The sequence below is a fragment of the Phyllobates terribilis genome, unplaced genomic scaffold (assembly GCF_046119375.1).
Source record: "Phyllobates terribilis strain yellow unplaced genomic scaffold, ASM4611937v1 Scaffold_2__4_contigs__length_985480577, whole genome shotgun sequence".
Taxonomy (NCBI): domain Eukaryota; kingdom Metazoa; phylum Chordata; class Amphibia; order Anura; family Dendrobatidae; genus Phyllobates; species Phyllobates terribilis.
Genome location: NW_027362762.1, coordinates 943984077 through 944003991, shown reverse-complemented (window position 1 = coordinate 944003991; position 19915 = coordinate 943984077). Strand labels below are relative to the sequence as shown.

At 47.4% G+C, this 19915-nt stretch overlaps 1 protein-coding gene across 8 annotated transcripts in view; it reads left to right on the top strand.

Moving 5' to 3' along the window:
- The window catches only part of PRDM15 (PR/SET domain 15), a 44214-nt gene that overhangs the window by 8262 nt on the left and 16037 nt on the right, over positions 1–19915 (top strand). For all 8 annotated transcript variants that reach the window (XM_073668479.1, XM_073668480.1, XM_073668484.1 and 5 more), the window contains exons 6-13: positions 3690–3815; positions 4165–4263; positions 5918–6145; positions 12258–12432; positions 12775–12950; positions 14167–14261; positions 14972–15059; positions 15165–15332. In XM_073668479.1, the coding sequence (XP_073524580.1) occupies positions 3690–3815; positions 4165–4263; positions 5918–6145; positions 12258–12432; positions 12775–12950; positions 14167–14261; positions 14972–15059; positions 15165–15332 (1155 nt within the window). The remainder of the gene's footprint in view (positions 1–3689; positions 3816–4164; positions 4264–5917; positions 6146–12257; positions 12433–12774; positions 12951–14166; positions 14262–14971; positions 15060–15164; positions 15333–19915) is intronic.

Genomic DNA, 19915 nt, shown 5'->3' with positions numbered 1-19915 from the left:
ATCGGGCTCAGGAGCTGCGCCAGTTCTATATACTGCGGGTGCCAGCTGTACATGGATCGGGCTCAGGAGCTGCGCCAGTTCTATACACTGCGCGTGCCAGCTGTATATGGATCGGGCTCAGGAGCTGCGCCAGTTCTATATACTGCGCGTGCCAGCTGTACATGGATCGGGCTCAGGAGCTGCGCCAGTTCTATATACTGCGCGTGCCAGCTGTACATGGATCGGGCTCAGGAGCTGCGCCAGTTCTATATACTGCGCGTGCCAGCTGTATATGGATCGGGCTCAGGAGCTGCGCCAGTTCTATATACTGCGCGTGCCAGCTGTACATGGATTGGGCTCAGGAGCTGCGCCAGTTCTATATACTGCGCGTGCCAGCTGTACATGGATCGGGCTCAGGAGCTGCGCCAGTTCTATATACTGCGCGTGCCAGCTGTATATGGATCGGGCTTAGGAGCTGCGCCAGTTCTATATACTGCGCGTGCCAGCTGTACATGGATCGGGCTCAGGAGCTGCGCCAGTTCTATATACTGCGCGTGCCAGCTGTACATGGATCGGGCTTAGGAGCTGCGCCAGTTCTATATACTGCGCGTGCCAGCTGTACATGGATCGGGCTTAGGAGCTGCGCCAGTTCTATATACTGCGCGTGCCAGCTGTACATGGATCGGGCTCAGGAGCTGCGCCAGTTCTATATACTGCGGGTGCCAGCTGTACATGGATCGGGCTCAGGAGCTGCGCCAGTTCTATATACTGCGCGTGCCAGCTGTATATGGATCGGGCTCAGGAGCTGCGCCAGTTCTATATACTGCGCGTGCCAGCTGTATATGGATCGGGCTCAGGAGCTGCGCCAGTTCTATATACTGCGCGTGCCAGCTGTACATGGATCGGGCTCAGGAGCTGCGCCAGTTCTATATACTGCGGGTGCCAGCTGTACATGGATCGGGCTCAGGAGCTGCGCCAGTTCTATATACTGCGCGTGCCAGCTGTACATGGATCGGGCTCAGGAGCTGCGCCAGTTCTATATACTGCGCGTGCCAGCTGTACATGGATCGGGCTCAGGAGCTGCGCCATTTCTATATACTGCGCGTGCCAGCTGTACATGGATCGGGCTCAGGAGCTGCGCCATTTCTATATACTGCGCGTGCCAGCTGTATATGGATCGGGCTCAGGAGCTGCGCCAGTTCTATATACTGCGGGTGCCAGCTGTACATGGATCGGGCTCAGGAGCTGCGCCAGTTCTATATACTGCGGGTGCCAGCTGTACATGGATCGGGCTCTGGAGCTGCGCCAGTTCTATACACTGCGCGTGCCAGCTGTACATGGATCGGGCTCAGGAGCTGCGCCAGTTCTATATACTGCGCGTGCCAGCTGTACATGGATCGGGCTCAGGAGCTGCGCCAGTTCTATATACTGCGCGTGCCAGCTGTACATGGATCGGGCTCAGGAGCTGTGCCAGTTCTATACACTGCGCGTGCCAGCTGTATATGGATCGGGCTCAGGAGCTGCGCCAGTTCTATATACTGCGGGTGCCAGCTGTACATGGATCGGGCTCAGGAGCTGTGTCAGTTCTATATACTGCGCGTGCCAGCTGTACATGGATCGGGCTCAGGAGCTGCGCCAGTTCTATATACTGCGGGTGCCAGCTGTACATGGATCGGGCTCAGGAGCTGTGCCAGTTCTATACACTGCGCGTGCCAGCTGTATATGGATCGGGCTCAGGAGCTGCGCCAGTTCTATATACTGCGGGTGCCAGCTGTACATGGATCGGGCTCAGGAGCTGTGCCAGTTCTATATACTGCGCGTGCCAGCTGTACATGGATCGGGCTCAGGAGCTGCGCCAGTTCTATATACTGCGCGTTCCAGCTGTACATGGATCGGGCTCAGGAGCTGCGCCAGTTCTATACACTGCGCGTGCCAGCTGTACATGGATCGGGCTCAGGAGCTGTGCCAGTTATATATACTGCGCGTGCCAGCTGTACATGGATCGGGCTCAGGAGCTGCGCCAGTTCTATACACTGCGCGTGCCAGCTGTACATGGATCGGGCTCAGGAGCTGCGCCAGTTCTATATACTGCGCGTGCCAGCTGTACATGGATCGGGCTCAGGAGCTGCGCCAGTTCTATTAACTGCGGGTGCCAGCTGTACATGGATCGGGCTCAGGAGCTGCGCCAGCTGTACATGGATCGGGCTCAGGAGCTGCGCCAGTTCTATATACTGCGCGTGCCAGATGTACATGGATCGGGCTCAGGAGCTGCGCCAGTTCTATATACTGCGCGTGCCAGCTGTACATGGATCGGGCTCAGGAGCTGCGCCAGTTCTATATACTGCGGGTGCCAGCTGTACATGGATCGGGCTCAGGAGTAGCGCCAGTTCTATATACTGCCCGTGCCAGCTGTACATGGATCGGGCTCAGGAGCTGCGCCAGTTCTATATACTGCCCGTGCCAGCTGTACATGGCTCGGGCTCAGGAGCTGCGCCAGTTCTATATACTGCGGGTGCCAGCTGTACATGGCTCGGGCTCAGGAGCTGCGCCAGTTCTATATACTGCGGGTGCCAGCTGTACATGGCTCGGGCTCAGGAGCTGCGCCAGTTCTATACACTGCGCGTGCCAGCTGTATATGGATCGGGCTCAGGAGCTGCGCCAGTTCTATATACTGCGGGTGCCAGCTGTACATGGCTCGGGCTCAGGAGCTGCGCCAGTTCTATATACTGCGGGTGCCAGCTGTACATGGCTCGGGCTCAGGAGCTGCGCCAGTTCTATATACTGCGGGTGCCAGCTGTACATGGCTCGGGCTCAGGAGCTGCGCCAGTTCTATATACTGCGGGTGCCAGCTGTACATGGCTCGGGCTCAGGAGCTGCGCCAGTTCTATACACTGCGCGTGCCAGCTGTATATGGATCGGGCTCAGGAGCTGCGCCAGTTCTATATACTGCGGGTGCCAGCTGTACATGGATCGGGCTCAGGAGCTGCGCCAGTTCTATATACTGCGGGTGCCAGCTGTATATGGATCGGGCTCAGGAGCTGCGCCAGTTCTATATACTGCGGGTGCCAGCTGTATATGGATCGGGCTCAGGAGCTGCGCCAGTTCTATATACTGCGGGTGCCAGCTGTATATGGATCGGGCTCAGGAGCTGCGCCAGTTCTATATACTGCGGGTGCCAGCTGTATATGGATCGGGCTCAGGAGCTGCGCCAGTTCTATATACTGCGGGTGCCAGCTGTATATGGATCGGGCTCAGGAGCTGCGCCAGTTCTATATACTGCGGGTTCCAGCTGTACATGGCTCGGGCTCAGGAGCTGCGCCAGTTCTATATACTGCGGGTGCCAGCTGTATATGGATCGGGCTCAGGAGCTGCGCCAGTTCTATATACTGCGGGTGCATGTCTTATTACATAAATCAAATAGAAATTCTCTTAATTTTTTTTTTTTTTTTATTATTTTATAAGCAAAAAAAAAATGTCAATTTGGTGCGGTGGTAATCGGACTGACCTCGTACAGCTATGGGGACGGATATATATAAAAAAAATAATTAATGGCTCTTGAAAGAAGGGGAGGAAAGAAATATTGCAAAAAAATGAATATTTTCAGGAAGGGGTTGTGCTGGTTTTTGAGCAGCACAATATAAGGGATCTGTGTGGGGTCAGTGACGGCGTTTATTCCTTGGATTTTCCCGCTCTTTCTTCACTTCTGGCAGAAGTGGGATTTTTGGCGTCAGAACCTGAGAAGGAAGACGGCTCGACCTCCACGAAATGTAACCAGCTGGCCTCCATGACCTCCAAGAAGATGAAAATCGTCCGTCCCCCAGCAGCGTTCACTTCAGGTAACCCGCTCTCTGTCAAATCAGCAAGGCGCGAAATGATGTTCTGCAGCAGCCGGGACTCGGGACTGGATATTGCAGAGTACAGCTACTGCAGAACCTCTTTGTTTTTTGTTTTTTTAAAGGAGAGCACTTCTTTCCCATCAGTCAGGGGATGACACATGGGAAGGAAGTCCGTGCAAATATGATCTGTGACAGACAACCTCTGAAGGAAGAGATAAGCGGCGATACATAGACGCTGCTCATCTCTGTGTAGTCAAGTCCTCAAATGGAAATGTGAAATTTGCATTACATTTTTAATTTTTTTTTTTTTTTTCTGTATTAATTTTTTTTTTTTTCTCTACATTTTCAGTAAACTGCCAGGAGAACAGCGATATCATTCACGTGGAGACCTGTGAGTGGGCGTGTAAAGTGTGCAACATGACTTTCATCGAACCCAATTTGCTCACAGGTACAGACCAAGATCACCACCAACTGTATATTATATCTATTTTATTTATTATTATTATTTCTGAGAAAATTCAGACTGCCACCACCAGAGGGAGCTCAGGAGCTAGGTGCATACTGTTATCATAAATAGAATGCAGTGAGCTCCCTCTAGTGGTGGTTGCAGGTAGTCAAAAAAATATGTATTTATTTTTTTATTTTTTTTTTTAAGCCCATCTTGCTTTATGATGTAGTTTTAGGTCATGGTGTGGGTGTATGGCACAAGCTCAGGTGATGCAGTGGATCTTGAACTTGTGATTTTCTGATTGCTATATATTGCAACACTTCTGTAGTGCAGTATTTAGTAAAATATGGAGCCTTAAGGGGTTAATTTTGTGATTATATATTAAAAGCTGTCACTGCTCCGTGGTGTGGAGCTCCAGCTCTTAAAGGGGCGGTCTGATACCCATAATGCCCTTCATAAATACTTATTCTTTAACCCTAAACCACTCTTATACTTTGCTTTATCATAACCCCCCCCACCATTCTCCCTACATCTGCTTTTTTCTGCACTTCCTCCAGGACGTCTTCAGGGGGCGGCAGTGCGGTCACCACAGCGTCTGTACCTGGATGACGTCTGTCCTGGCAGGGTGATAGACGGGAGAAGTGGCTGCGGCCCCGTCCTTCTGATGTCTCCCCGCAAACTAAATGTCACAGGAAGTAGAGGAAAAACAGATAGCATTATTAGCTGTAGGGTACAAAAGTGTTTAGGGGTTAAAGATAGGATTTTTATCTTTAACAGGGGTGTCCTGATAGATAAAAAGCCCTGTATTAATATCTATCTACCCCCAGTCACCACTAGAGGGAGCTTGGGAGCAGGCTGCATACAGTTATGCCACCAGAGGGAGCTGGCTACTTGCTGTATTATGCCCCCAGACAGCGCTAGAGGGAGCTACTGAGCTGGCTGCATACTGTTATGCCACCAGAGGGAGCTGGCTACTTGCTGTGTTATGCCCCTGGCCATCACTAGAGGGAGTGCCTGAGCTGGCTGCATACAGTTATGCCCCCGGCCACCACTCGAGGGAGTGCCTGAGCTGGCTGCATACAGTTATGCCACCACTAGAGGGAGCAATGGAGCTGGCTGCATACTGTCATGCCCTCAGCCACCACTGGAGGCAGCTTGGGAGCTGGCTATATACGGTTATGCCCTCAGCCACCACTAGAGGGAGCTGGCTGCATACTGTTCTGCCCCCTCCCCCCTCCCCAGCCACCACTAGAGGAAGATGGCTACATACAATGCTATGCCCCCCAGCCACCACTAGAAGGAGCTCCTGAGCTAGCTACATGCTGTGTTATGCCTCCAGCCACCACTAGAGGAAGCTCAAGAGCTGTCATCATACTGTTATGCAGTCTGCAGTGAGCTCCCCCTAGTGGAGGCAGCAGGCAGCTTGAATTTAACCCTGTCAATTAACCCTCTTAATGCAAAGAATTTGGAGCTTTATATCAGAAAAACTGCGCTCACACTGTTCTCTACCTGTCTGAAATGTACCTGCAGATTGAAAGCCGCAGAGACGTCCCGGGCTGCGCTGCATGTGAAAGCCCCCGGCAGCTGTAGCCTCAGTGCACCTGTATCGGGGGCAGTGACTTCACTCACGCTGCGATGTCGCTTCTTATTACAGAGCATTTACTAAGTCACCTGGAACAAACAAAAGGCATCTCCCCCTCCGGAGCCTGCGACCCCGCATATGTGGAGGCAGTTACGGGGCCGGCCCCTCCGGAGCAGCCGGTGGTGTGCACGCCCCCCGCGGTCAGGACCGAGCTGAAGAAAAAGCCCAAGAGGAGCCGCAAATCGAAAGCCGTGAAGCGCAACATTCCCCTAGTGATCGTGGAGGATGACAGCCCGCCAGGTGAGGGGTGAGGGGTGACGGCCCGCCAGGTGAGGGGTGAGGGGTGACGGCCCGCCAGGTGAGGGGTGACGGCCCGCCGGGTGAGGGGTGACTGCCCGCCAGGTGAGGGGTGAGGGGTGACGGCCCGCCAGGTGAGGGGTGACGGCCCGCCAGGTGAGGGGTGACGGCCCGCCAGGTGAGGGGTGACGGCCCGCCAGGTGAGGGGTGACGGCGTCACTACGTGCTCTGGCTTAAAAAAAAAGGTCTCCATTGTGTGGAAAGTGGTTTATTATTGTGTAATCACCTTTTTTCCAAAGAGCCATAACTTTTTTGTAATTTTCCGTTGACATTGGCGTACGAGGGCTCATGGTTTTTCAATTAGAAATGTATCCATGGTCACGCCTACTCATATAGTGACAGTTAGTTGCTAGTGGTCATAACCATGGATACCTAAGCTGCTGCAATGCCCTGCACATGGGGTAAGCGACATAGCGAATCAGAAGAACTATACTACATTTCTAATTAGAGGTATTTACTAATAATAATAATTAATATTATTATTACACCTACTACATATTGCGATAGGATCTTGGGAGATGGGAATACCCATTTAAAGCAAACCGACATCTTGAGAATTGTGGAGACCCAGGGTCTTCCATGGGCGTAACGCTACTCAGACAACACAGGGTGAGGGTAAGACAGCGTGGCAATACTTTATTGAACCAAAAAGCGGACAATAAACGCACAGAACAGTCCCAGCAAATACCCAAGATGGTACAACATTACACAGTCTCACCCTTCCTTCTCCGCCCGCCTGGGATAGAACAGCTGCAACTTTGGAGACCTCCAGGGCCGACTACCTCAACCAGTGGTCCCCCACTTCTGGTGAGCCCCCACAGAGAGAAGGTAGCGGCAAGCTTAGGAATCTAGCTGTCACGGGTGTGTCAGAAGTGACAGACAATCACCCTGCAGTTGGTTGCAGGATATCTGTACGTTTGGCATTACAGACACCTTCTTGGAGGCTGTCTCTCTAGGACCCAGTGGCTACCTTCCTCTGGCTAATTAACACCCTGGCCTGGGTGTATAAATACAGGCCTGCTGTGTGCCGGCGATACTCACATTACCCCCTTGTGAAGGCTCGGAGCAAGTGCATTACTTCTTCTTCTCTGGAGCTATGAGGATGGGTGTTCATCTCTCTGAAGTCGACTTAAAGCTAAGCTATCTTCCCTTGTTTGTTCCCTCTTGTTGTCTTTAGTTGTCAGTGGGGATTGACTAGTGCTCACCCCCCTCCCTTCCCTAGCCAGGACCAAACGCCAGGGAAAGACAGGGCGAGGTTCTCGTGCCGCGATTGGTGAAGAGCCAATATAGGGACGTTGGTGGAGACAAGGTGATACTAGATTAGCCTAGGAGGTCTTGGCTCCCTTTCCGTCTTTCCCACACCTTGCGTGACATTATCGCCAATCGAGCAGATTTTGAAAAGGAAGAAAAAAACTGACACTTTGTTGTTTTTTTTTTTTTTGGGCGTGTTTTTCGGCGTGTTTTTTTTTTTTTTTTTCCCTTTCTCCCTTGGTATGGTTTCAGTTGCAGCACTTGCAGAGCGGCTGCGCAGTCTGTCTCTGGAGGTGAATGACCTCCGCTGTGAGGTTCAGCAGCTGCTACAGGTCGCTAATGTGGGGGTCTCTGCAGGTAGGCCTGTCCAGCCTGAACCCAAGATTGCCCTCCCGGACAGGTTTTTTGTGTTTAAGGAGGCCTGCAAACTGCATTTTAAACTTCATCCTTACTCCTCCGGTAATGAGGAGCAACGGGTTGGTATTGTGATCTCTCTATTGCAGGGCGATCCTCAGTCGTGGGCGTCTTATTTACTGCAGGACTTGGTTTGTCTCCAGTCTGTGGAGGGTTTTTTCGGAGCTCTGGCCCTTATCTATGATGACCCTGACCGAGTCACCCTGGCTGAGTCCAGGCTATCTCGCCTTCAGCAGGGGAATCGGTCAGTGGAAACATACAGTTTGGAATTCCGTAGATGGGCGACGGATTACAAGTGGAATGACTCAGCCATTAGAAGTCAATTTTGTGAGGGGCTTACTGAAAGATGCCTTGGCTGTATATGAAACCCCTCAGTCCTTGGAGGCTGCCATGTCTTTGGCCATACGTCTTGATAGACACCTTCGGGATAGACGGTTGCGACCACCTTCTCCGGGGCCTTCTTACCGGGGTTGTGTACCTCTGCCAGGGGAGCGGTCTGGGGGTGAACCAGTACTGGGGGAGGTGGAGGAACCCATGCAATTAGGGGGTGTCTCTACATCATACATCTCTCCAGAGATTTGCAAGAAAAAAGGCATGTGGTTGTTTTTGTTTTTTTTTTTTTTTGTGGGGAAAAAGTGACATTTTGTTGGGACCTGTCCTTCAATTCCTAAACAAAAGGAGACTCTATTAACTCTTGGTAGTTTGGAGCTGGATAAACAAGGGGTGCATTTGTTGCCAACCTGCAGTTCCCGGTTTGTCCTGACAGCAGAGGTTGTGCTAGAGAGCAAAAAGAGAACATTTCTGTGTGACAGTGGAGCCGGAGTCAGCATGGTTGGTGCTGGGTTTGTGATAACTCATGGTCTTGCTTGCTGTGCTTTAGCTAAACCTATTTCCATCTTTGCCATTGACTCGGCGCCACTTGCACAGAAAGCATTTACTCAGATTGTACATAATGTAAAACTGAGGGTTGGGTCAGTTCATTGTGAAATAATCCCTTGCTATGTCCTTGACAATCTTACCACACCTATTGTTTTGGGTCTTCCTTGGCTTGTTCAACATAATCCGTTGGTGGATTAGCAGACCGGGGAGACTATTGAATGGGGAGATTACTGCTATGAGAACTGTTTAGATATTTCCCTTGCTACTGTTGCTACAGAAATATTACCTGCTTTTCTGTCTGGTTTTGAGGATGTTTATTCTGAGAGGGGGTGTCAGGATTTGCCTCCTCATCGTGCTCATGACTGTCCTATTAACCTGACCCCCAGAACTAAACTACCGAAGTCCAGACTGTATAATCTTTCTGGCCCTGAGAGACAAGACATGAAGGATTTCATTGCAGAAAGTCTGGAGAAGGGATATATCAGAGCCTCATCTTCGCCCGTGGCGGCAGGGTTCTTCTTTGTGAAGAAAAAAGATGGCGGTCTACGTCCCTGTTTAGATTTCCTGGAATTAAATCAAGTTACCATCCGTGATCCATACCCTCTTCCTCTGATTCCTGATTTGTTCAGCCAGGTTGTGGGAGCTAAGGTATTCTCCAAGTTGGATTCAAGGGGAGCCTACAATCTGGTTATAATCAGAGATGGGGACGAATGGAAGACAGCGTTCAATACCCCGGAAGGACATTTTGAGAGTCTGGTTATACCTTTTGGTTTGACCAATGCACCTGCGGTATTCCAGCATTTCATAAATGATATTTTCCATCATTTGGTTGGGAGGTTGTGGTGGTCTATCTGGACGATATTTTGGTCTATTAACCTGATTTTGAGACTCATCGGGCGCATGTTAAGCAGGTGCTCCAGATATTAAGGGATAACAAACTTTATGCCAAACTGGAAAAATGTGTTTTCGCTGTTCAGGAGGTGCAGTTTTTGGGGTACTTGTCATCTTCGGGTTTTCAGATGGCTTCGGAGAAGATCCGTGTAGTCCTTCATTGGGAATGCCCCGAGAACCTGAAGGCTCTACAACGTTTTCTGGGCTTTACCAATTTTTACCGGAAATTCATCCAAAATTACTCTTATAGTGAAACCCCTTACTGACATGACTAAGAGGGGGTCTGCTTTTTCCAAATGGTTGGATGCTTCCCTCCAGTTTTTTTCTTCCTTAAAGAATCCTTTTCCACTGCATCTATACTCAGTCAACCCGATGTTTCTCAACCCTTTATTGTGGAGGTCGATGCTTCGGATGTTGGGGCTGTGTTGTCTCAAGGTTCGTCCCCTGATAAATGGCGTCCATGCGCCTTCTTTTCTAAAAAATTGTCTTTGGCTGAGAGAAATTATGATGTGGGTAATAGGGAACTTTTGGCGATCAAATTGGCGTTTGAAGAATGGCGACATTGGTTGGAGGGGGCTGTCCTTTATATTACTGTTATCACTGACCATAAGAACCTGTCATATCTCCAGTCAGCTAAACGTCTCAACCCTAGGCAAGCCAGATGGTCCCTGTTTTTTACTAGGTTCAATTTTGTTGTCGTGTAGGGGTCAAAAATGTCAACCTTGATGCTTTGTCCCGGAGCTTCCGTGATGGTGGTGACCATGCGAACCCTGCCCCGAGATTACAGAAAGGGGTAGTAATTTCGGCTCATTATCCTGAACTGGAGGGTGAGGTGTTGGAGGCTCAGGGGGACGCCTCTGCCCTCTGCCTTCCAGGAAAGTTATTTGTACCATCTGATCTGCGCCGCAAAGTAATTAAGGAACATCATAACTCTGTGCTTGCTGGGCATCCAGCTGGTAAGGCAACCGCGGACCTCCTCTTTCGTAGTTTTTGGTGGCCGGGGTTGCATCGGGATGTGATTGAACACGTAGCTGCTTCTAGTACTTGCGCTCGTTCTAAGGTTTTGCATACCCGTCCGTCTGGTACTCTTCTTCCGCTACCTATCCCTAGTAGGCCATGGACACACTTGTCCATTGATTTTATTACTTGCCTACCGGTTTCTGCTGGGAGAACGGTCGTTTTGGTAGTAGTAGATGGGTTCAGTAAAATGGTTCACTTTGTCGCATTTCCCAATGCCAAGACACTTGCTCATGTGTTCATAAATGAGATTGTGAAGCTTCACCGGGTTCCCTCTGATGTGTCAGATCGGGGGGACCCAGTTTGTTTCCAAGTTCTGGAAGGCATTATGTTCTCGACTGGGGGTGCAGCTGTCCTTTTTCTCTGCCTTCCATCCTCAGTCGAATGGTCAGACCGAGGGTGTCAACCAGAACTTGGAGACATACGTCAGGTGTTTCGTCTCCGACAATCAGGAGGATTGGGCATCCTACTTACCACTGGCAGAATTTGGCATCAATAATCATCGTCAAGAATCCACTGGCAGGTCACCGTTCTTCGGTGCATACGGTTATCATCCACAGTTTGGTACCTTTAGTGAGGGAGGAGCTTCAGGAGTTCCTGAACAGGAACGGTTTGCTTCGTCACTCTCCTCGGTATGGCAGGGTGTTCTGAGTAATTTAAAGTTCATGGGAGAAAGGTATAAACGTATGACTGACAGAAAACGCTTGGCTGGTCAGGACCTGAATGTGATTGACTTTGTGTGGTTGTCTACCAGGAATATAAGATTGGAAGCTGGGACCTAAGTTTATTGGTCCCTATAAAATAATCGCCGTCATTAACCCAGCAGTGTTTCGTCTTGAACTTCTTCAGGCCCTTAAGGTGCACAACGTGTTCCACAGGTCCTTAATCAAAAAGTATTTGGAACCTCTTGAGCCCTCACCTCTACCACCGCCCCCCATAATGGTTGATGGTAATCTGGAGTTCCAGATTTCTAGGATTTTAGGTTCTCGTCTCCGTCATCTTACTGAAGTCGACTGAAGCTAAGCTATCTTCCCTTGTTTGTTCCTCATTAGTGGTCAGTGGGGATCGACTAGCGCTCATCCCCCCCCTCCCTTCCATAACCAGGACCAAACGCCAGGGAAAGACAGGGCAAGGTTCGCGATTGGTGAAAAGCCAATATAGGGACGTTAGTGGAGACAGGGTGATGTTGGATCAGCCTAGGTCTCCACTCCCGCCTTTCCCTAGAGTCTGGGCTCCCTTTCCCTCTTCCCTTTGTGTTGCACTAAGTTTTTCCCACACCTTGCGTGACACTAGCAGTCCATCGAGGTACAAGGCCAGGAGACCCGAGGGTCCCAACCTAGCCTCTCCAAGAGTTTCCACGGGGCCAGATGACCAGAGGTTATTCACCTAACCAAGAGGAGACAGCAATCAGGGTTAGACAAATACTGGTCTGACCTTTAGAAATACATAAACCTATACAAGTCAATTTAAACACAATAATGTATTTCTCTTGGATTAACAAATCTAGTCGTCTGGCTAATTAAGATTATAAGCTGAATCGTCACAACAATGATGAGAAATTGAGACAAAGTTGGACTTCTTCCTTTTTTTTTTCCCCTTCCAGCTCCCCCTCCCGTTCTGTACAGTCCGGTCTTCCCTCCGGATGGCGTGGCTGAAATAATCACGGAGATCCCTCCAGATGACGTCCCCCTGCCGCACGACTCCGATGACAAGTTCATGGAATTGATGTTGGGAAAACTCCCGACCACCAACAACAGTAACTTGCCTCCTGTCTCCAAGTAAGTGGCTAATGCAGTCTGTTGTCCCCTGTTATCAGCCATTTTCCATATCCTGCCATCCGTAGTGGTTGTCGCCCAGCTTTCTTCATAATATAATATAGAGATAACGGGGAATCTGCAGACTAGAACCATCGATCATCATCATATGGTCCCCCTTCTTTTTTACCTACAGGACAAACAATTTTTAAAATTATAATAAAATAAATAACACAATCACAAAACATGAATACACAATAATCTCATGTACTGTGGCTAACACGTATGTACCAAAAAAATTGGTAGGTGGAGAAACTGCAAAATTTCAACCAAAAAGTGACGTACGAATTTTGGTGTCTGTCGCAGGTTCGCTTTCCACCAGGGAAACAATAACATGAAGAGGCTGCTGTCAGGATCGCGGCACGGGATGAGGAGGAAGTTTGTGCGCCAGCTCGGAGACCACAAGCGCGTCTTCCAGTGCAATATCTGTAGCAAGGTTTTCCGAAACAGCAGCAACCTGAGCCGACATGTCCGATCCCACGGTACGTCCAAAACAGCAGCAATCTGAGCCGACATATCTGATCCCACGGTACGTCCAAAACAGCAACAACCTGAGCCGACATGTTCTATCCCACGGTAAGTCTGAAACCGTGAAACAGCAGCAACCTGAGGCCTCATGTCCGATCCACGGTACGTCCGAAACAGCAGCAATCTGAGCCGACATATTCGATTCCACGGTAAGTCTCAACAGCAGTAACCTGAGCTGACATGTCCGGTCTCACGGTAAAAAGAAATATGTAACCCCTTGGTGACATTCGCTGTGCGCTCATGCTGTATGGAGCAGGCTCAAGAGCTGAACCCGCTCCATACGGTGCGGTTACTGGCTGCGTTACGGACGGCAACTGAAAGTAACTCTAGTTTAACCTCTTAGATGCCGCTATCAATCGTGACGACGATTGCTTCTGACTCCCATCGCTGCGCCACTTTTACCCCCAGCTACAGTATATTATTAGAACTATGATTCTGGGCTTTATAGGAGACCAGCCATTAAACAATGTCTCCTATAGGTGATCAAGTGACTGCAAGTTCAAGTCCCCTAAGGGAACGAATAAAAAAAACTAGTTAAAACTTTAAATCACATAAATATCGAAAATAGCAATATATTTGGTATCTCGGTGTTTTTGTCATTTTCATGACTAAATAATTAAAAAAAAAATAGATAAATAAAAATGGCAGAATTGCCAAAATGGTACCAATAAAAAAATGCTGAATAAGTAATACAACTTCATCGATGCGGGTTGGTGCAATGAGTTATGGCGCTGAGAATGTGGCGACGGAAGCAAAACTTTGTTTATTTTTTTTTATGCACCGGTATAAAAACAACCCAAATTTGAACCGTACTGACACATAAAACAAACTGAACATGTTCAAAACCTAAATCCAAGGAAGTCAGTGGCGGAATTGAATTATTTTTTTTTCCCCAAATAAGTCCCCCCCCCCCCCTCCCCCAGTATTTTAAACCTTAAAATCAATGGGGTCTTTCAAAACCACTTTAAAATTCCTCACACAAGTGACGGACAAATAAAAATGATGGAAGAAGTGGGGGGGCTAGAATGACAGCCAAGAGAACCAATGACAAATGGTCACGTCTCCAAGGGGTTAAATTGTTAATATAAGGGGTACAAGATGTGCACCAACAATATCAGACTTTGCTGACCACTAGGGGCGCTTTTGTTTTGTTTTTTTTTCCTACTCTAGGGGACAAGCTCTTTAAATGTGAGGATTGCTTAAAACTTTTCAGCCGTAAAGAGAGCCTGAAGCAGCACGTGTCGTACAAGCACAGCCGGAACGAGGTGAGAGGTGGTCACTACTGGATTATTATTATTATTTTTTTTTTTTTTTCCAAAGCTGTGCCAAATACTAGAGGTCGTTGCTTTTCTGCCTGGGGCTATGCCAAATACTAGAGGTCGTTGCTTTTCTGCCTGGGGCTATGCCAAATACTAGAGGTCGTTGCTTTTCTGCCTGGGGCTATGCCAAATACTAGAGGTCGTCGCTTTTCTGCCTGGGGCTATGCCAAATACTAGAGGTCGTCGCTTTTCTGCCTGGGGCTATGCCAAATACTAGAGGTCGTCGCTTTTCTGCCTGGGGCTATGCCAAATACTGGAGGTCGTCGCTTTTCTGCCTGGGGCTATGCCAAATACTGGAGGTCGTCGCTTTTCTGCCTGGGGCTATGCCAAATATTGTAGAAGTGAATGAAGAGAGCCGCATTAATTATGACGACCTCTGCTGGTGACCACCTTAACAAGCGGGTCAGGGGACGCCTGTTCTCTGTGTCTGGGGGTTGCACCTATCAGACATTTATGACTGTAAATAAACCAGTTGGGAGTACCTCCTTTTTTAAAATCGCCATCTATACAGTGCCTGACCACTCCGACTCCTTACTGATTGCTAGAACAGGTGTCCCTCATTTTGTCTCCTGAGGACCCCCAAGGTGGGGAGGACGAGTCGTATGGAGCATTCGCCTACTATAACTCTCCTGTTATTTCCGTCTTGCGGACTACAGGTCGACACGGACTACAGATTCCGCTGCGCCACTTGTGAAAAGGCGTTCAGGGTGGAGGCTTTCCTGGAGTTCCACAACTGCAGAACAGGTGAGGGTCCTTATCATGTTGCGCTCTGTCTGGAAGAAAGCAGCCATGTTTTTCTAATATTAGACAAAAAGTTTCGCCTAACATTCGTCCTCTCTGGTTTCACAGACGACAAGTCATTCCAGTGCGAAATGTGCTACCGATTGTTCTCCACCAACAGCAACCTCTCCAAGCACAAGAAAAAACACGGGGAGAAGAAGTTCGCCTGCGAGATCTGTAATAAGCTCTTTTACCGCCGGGACGTGATGCTGGAACATCACCGCAGACATCTGGAAGGTGAGGGTAACGCTGCGCTCGGATAATGGCTTCCTGGGTGCGTCGTCTATTTTGATATTGCTATAAGCGGCACATAAATGTCCGATGGCTGTGGATCCCACTGACTTTTTTTTATTAACCGCTTCCTGACCGCCCACTGTACATAAACGTCAGTGCTTGCTGGGCTCTGTGCAGCGCCGACATTTATAAACGGTCGGTGGTCCCACAGCCCTCAGGACCCTCAGGGTCCTGCAAGCTCTGCGGGTGCAGTGCAGAGCGACAGCTCTGACAGGGGACATCATCGGGACCTGATTGGATCAGGTCCCAATGATGTTAACCCTTTGCTATCTTCTATATGCCGTGATCTATAGTGATCGCGGCATTTAGAAGATAGAGGAGAGGGGGTCGTCCACTTACCTCTTTGACGGCCCTCTGATGTCTGACAGGACCTGCCGTTGTCATGGCAGCTGGAGGTCACATGACCGCCTACGGTGTCCTGCTAGACTTCGGCCTGCAGCTGAAGTCTAGCAGGATACACAGATAGTGTGAAACTATCAGCAAAGCTCTCATGCAATGCAATACATGTCTATTGCATTGCATGAGAACAGTGATTAGAAAAATACAAATTAATGTCCCATATAGGACTAAGTAAAAATGTAAAAAAAAAAAAAAAGTCTAAAAAAATGTTTTCAAACTGTTAAAAAAAATCATAAAATATTAAACCAATAAATCCTTATATTTATGCAAAAACTAAAAAAGTACACATATTTAGTATCGCCGCGTCCGAAACAACCCGATCTATACAACTGTCACACTAATTAGTAACTCCTTCTGTGCACACCGTAGTAAAAATAAATAAAAATTGAAGCAAAAAACTATGCTTTTTCATCATATCGCCAAACAAAAAGTGGAATAAAATGCGATCAAAAAGCAAAATGGAAATAAAAATGGTATAGCTGAAAACGTCATACAGCTCCATCAGCTGAAAAATAAAAAAGTTATAGCTCTCAGAATAAAGCGATGTAAAAAAAATTTTTTTTCTATAAAATTGTTTTGTGTAAAAGCGCCAAAACATAATAAAAAAATATACGGTAAGTGTAGTATCGCTGTAAACGTACTGACCCGAAGAATAATGCTGCCTTATCACTTTTACCACACGCAGAACGGCATAAAAAAAAACTGAAAAAACAATTCCTAAATTGTTTTTTGTTCATTTTACCTCCCAAAAAACGGAATTGAAAGCGATCAAAAAAAATGTCACGTACCAATAAAAATGTCAACTCGTCCCGCAAAAAACAAGCCGTCACATGACTGTCGGCCGAAATATGGAAAAATTATAGCTCTCAAAATATGGCGATGCAAAAACTAGATTTTGCAAAAAAAGCGTCTTTTAGTGTGTGACAGCTGTCAATCATAAAAACCCGATATCAATCTGGTATCTCTGTAATCGCACCGATCTGAAGAATAAAGTAATCTCATCACTTATACCGCACGGGGAACAGCGTAAAAAATAAATAAATAAAACCATTTCTTCACCTGCTACTGATTTGTTTATTATGTCTCCCAAAGATCGCAGTATGGCTCGGCATACATTTATCCTGCGCTCTGCGCTGAGCACTTACACCAGAGTTTCCGTGTAAATATCTGAAATACGTGATACAGACGGAACCCATGACGGAAGATTCCCTGTAATGAGAAATTGCACAACAAATTTCGTGGTGCAATTTCTCCTCTTATCCTTATGATAATGCAAAATTAGGGGATGAAAAACATTTTTTGTGGGAAAAAATGTGAAAATTTGATTTTTATGGCTCAATATTATAAACTTCTGTGAAGCACCTGGGGGTGCAAGGTGCTCACCACACATCTAGATAAGTTCCCTGAGGGGTCTAGTTTCCAAAATGGTGTCACTTGTGGGGGGGTTTCTACTGTTTAGGCACATCAGGGGCTCTCCAAACGCAACATGGCGTCCGCTAATTATTCAAGCAAATTTTACATTCAAAAAGTCTAATGGCGCTCCTTCCCTTCCGAGCCCTGCAGTGCGCCCAAACAGTGGTTTTCCCTCACATATGGGGTATCTGCGTGCTCAGGGGAAATTGCACTACAAATTGTGTATTCCAATTTTCCTATTACCCTTATGAAAATAAAAAAATTGGGTCTAAAGTAACATTTTTGTGAAAAAAAGTTAAATGTTCATTGTTTTTCTTCCACATTCCAAAAATTCCCGTGAAGCGTTAAAGTTCTTGAATGTGGTTTTGAGCACCTTGAGGGGTGCAGTTTTTAGAATGGTGTCACTTTTGGGTATTTTCTGTCATAAAGGCCCCTCAAAGTGACTTCAAATAAGATGTGGTCCCTAAAAAAAAAAAAAAAAAAAAAAAAAATGTATTTGTAAATTTTGTTGGAAAAATGAGACATCACTGGTCAACTTTTAACCCCTATAACAAAAAAAAAAAATCTGTTTCAAAAATTGTGCTGATGTAAAGTAGACATGTGGGAAATGTTATTTATTAAGTATTTTGTGTGATATATCTCTCTGATTTTAAGGGCATAAAAATTCAAATTTTGAAAATTGCAAAATTTTCGCCAAATTTCCGTTTTTTCACAAATAAACGCAAGTGATATTGAAGAAATTTTACCACAATCATGAAGTACAATATGTCACGAAAAAACAGTCTCAGAATCAGGGGGATCCATTGAAGCGTTCCAGAGTAATTACTTCATAAAGTGACAGTGGTCAGAATTGTAAAAATTGGCCACGAAGGTGGAAACAGGCTCTGGCGTGAAATGGTTAAGAAATGTATGGAGAGCGACGGGTTTCAGGTTCAATTGCTGTGATGTTGCTGTGTACAGCACAAGAGATCAGACGATCACAGGTTCAAGTTCCCTAAGGGGACTATCAAATACAATAAAAAGTTAAGTGGTTTTGCAAAAATATATAAAAAGTTTGAATCACACTTTTTCCCCAGAAAAAAAAATGAGAAATAGAAATTATTTTTTTTTTATCTCCACACTCCTAAAAGTCTGATCTATCAAAATATAAAATTTGTTAAATTTTAGATTAAAGAATCTAAACTCCAGAATCACATTTTTTTTTGGCTGCTACAATAGCGCAAAAAAAAAGGGAAAAAAATTGCAATAAGAGGCGATCAAAACACTGGATCTTCCCCAAAATTGTATCAGAAACGTTGGCTTAGGGCACAAAACAACACGGCCTCGCACAGCGCCATCGACCGAAAACTCAAAACATTAGTTATTGGAAAATGGCATCAAAAGAAAACCTATAATAGATAGATAATATACATTAAAAGAATAAAGGGAACACTGAAATAACACATCCTAGATCTGAATGAATGAAATCTTCTCATTGAATACTTTGTTCTGTACAAAGTTGAATGTGCTGACAACAAAATCACACAAAAATCATCAATGGAAATCACATTTATTAACCAATGGAGGCCTGGATTTGGAGTCACCCCCAAAATTAAAGTGGAAAAACACACTACAGGCTGATCCAACTTTGATGTAATGTCCTTAAAACAAGTCACAATGAGGCTCAGTATTGTGTGTGGCCTCCACGTGCCTGTATGACCTCCCTACAATGCCTGGGCATGCTCCTGATGAGGCTGAGTATTGTGTGTGGCCTCCACGTGCCTGTATGACCTCCCTACAATGCCTGGGCATGCTCCTGATGAGGCTGAGTATTGTGTGTGGCCTCCACGTGCCTGTATGACCTCCCTACAACGCCTGGGCATGCTCCTGATGAGGCTGAGTATTGTGTGTGGCCTCCACGTGCCTGTATGACCTCCCTACAACGCCTGGGCATGCTCCTGATGAGGCTGAGTATTGTGTGTGGCCTCCACTTGCCTGTATGACCTCCCTACAATGCCTGGGCATGCTCCTGATGAGGCTCAGTATTGTGTGTGGCCTCCACGTGCCTGTATGACCTCCCTACAACGCCTGGGCATGCTCCTGATGAGGCTGAGTATTGTGTGTGGCCTCCACGTGCCTGTATGACCTCCCTACAACGCCTGGGCATGCTCCTGATGAGGTTGTGGATGGTCTCCTGTGGGATCTCCTCCCAGACCTGGACTAAAGCATCCGCCAACTCCTGGACAGTCTGTGGTGCAACGTGACGTTGTTGGATGGAGCGAGACATGATGTCCCAGATGTGCTCAATCGGATTCAGGTCTGGGGAACGGGCGGGCCAGTCCATAGCTTCAATGCCTTCATCTTGCAGGAACTGCTGACACTACGCTGACAGACACAGCAAACATTCTTGCCACAGCTCGCATTGATGTGCCATCCTGGATGAGCTGCACTACCTGAGCAACTTCTGTGGGTTTTAGAGTCCGTCCCATACTACCACGAGTGTGAAAGCACAACCAACATTCAAAAGTGACCGAAACATCAGCCAGAAAGCATTGGTACTGAGATGTGGTCTGTGGTCCCCACCTGCAGAACCACTCCAACAGCATGTGAAATTGATTGTCAATCAGTGTTGCTTCCTCAGTGGACAGTTTGATTTCACAGAAGTTTGATTTACTTGGAGTTATATTCTGTTATTTGAGTGTTCCCTTTATTTTTCCAAGCAGTGTATATACAGG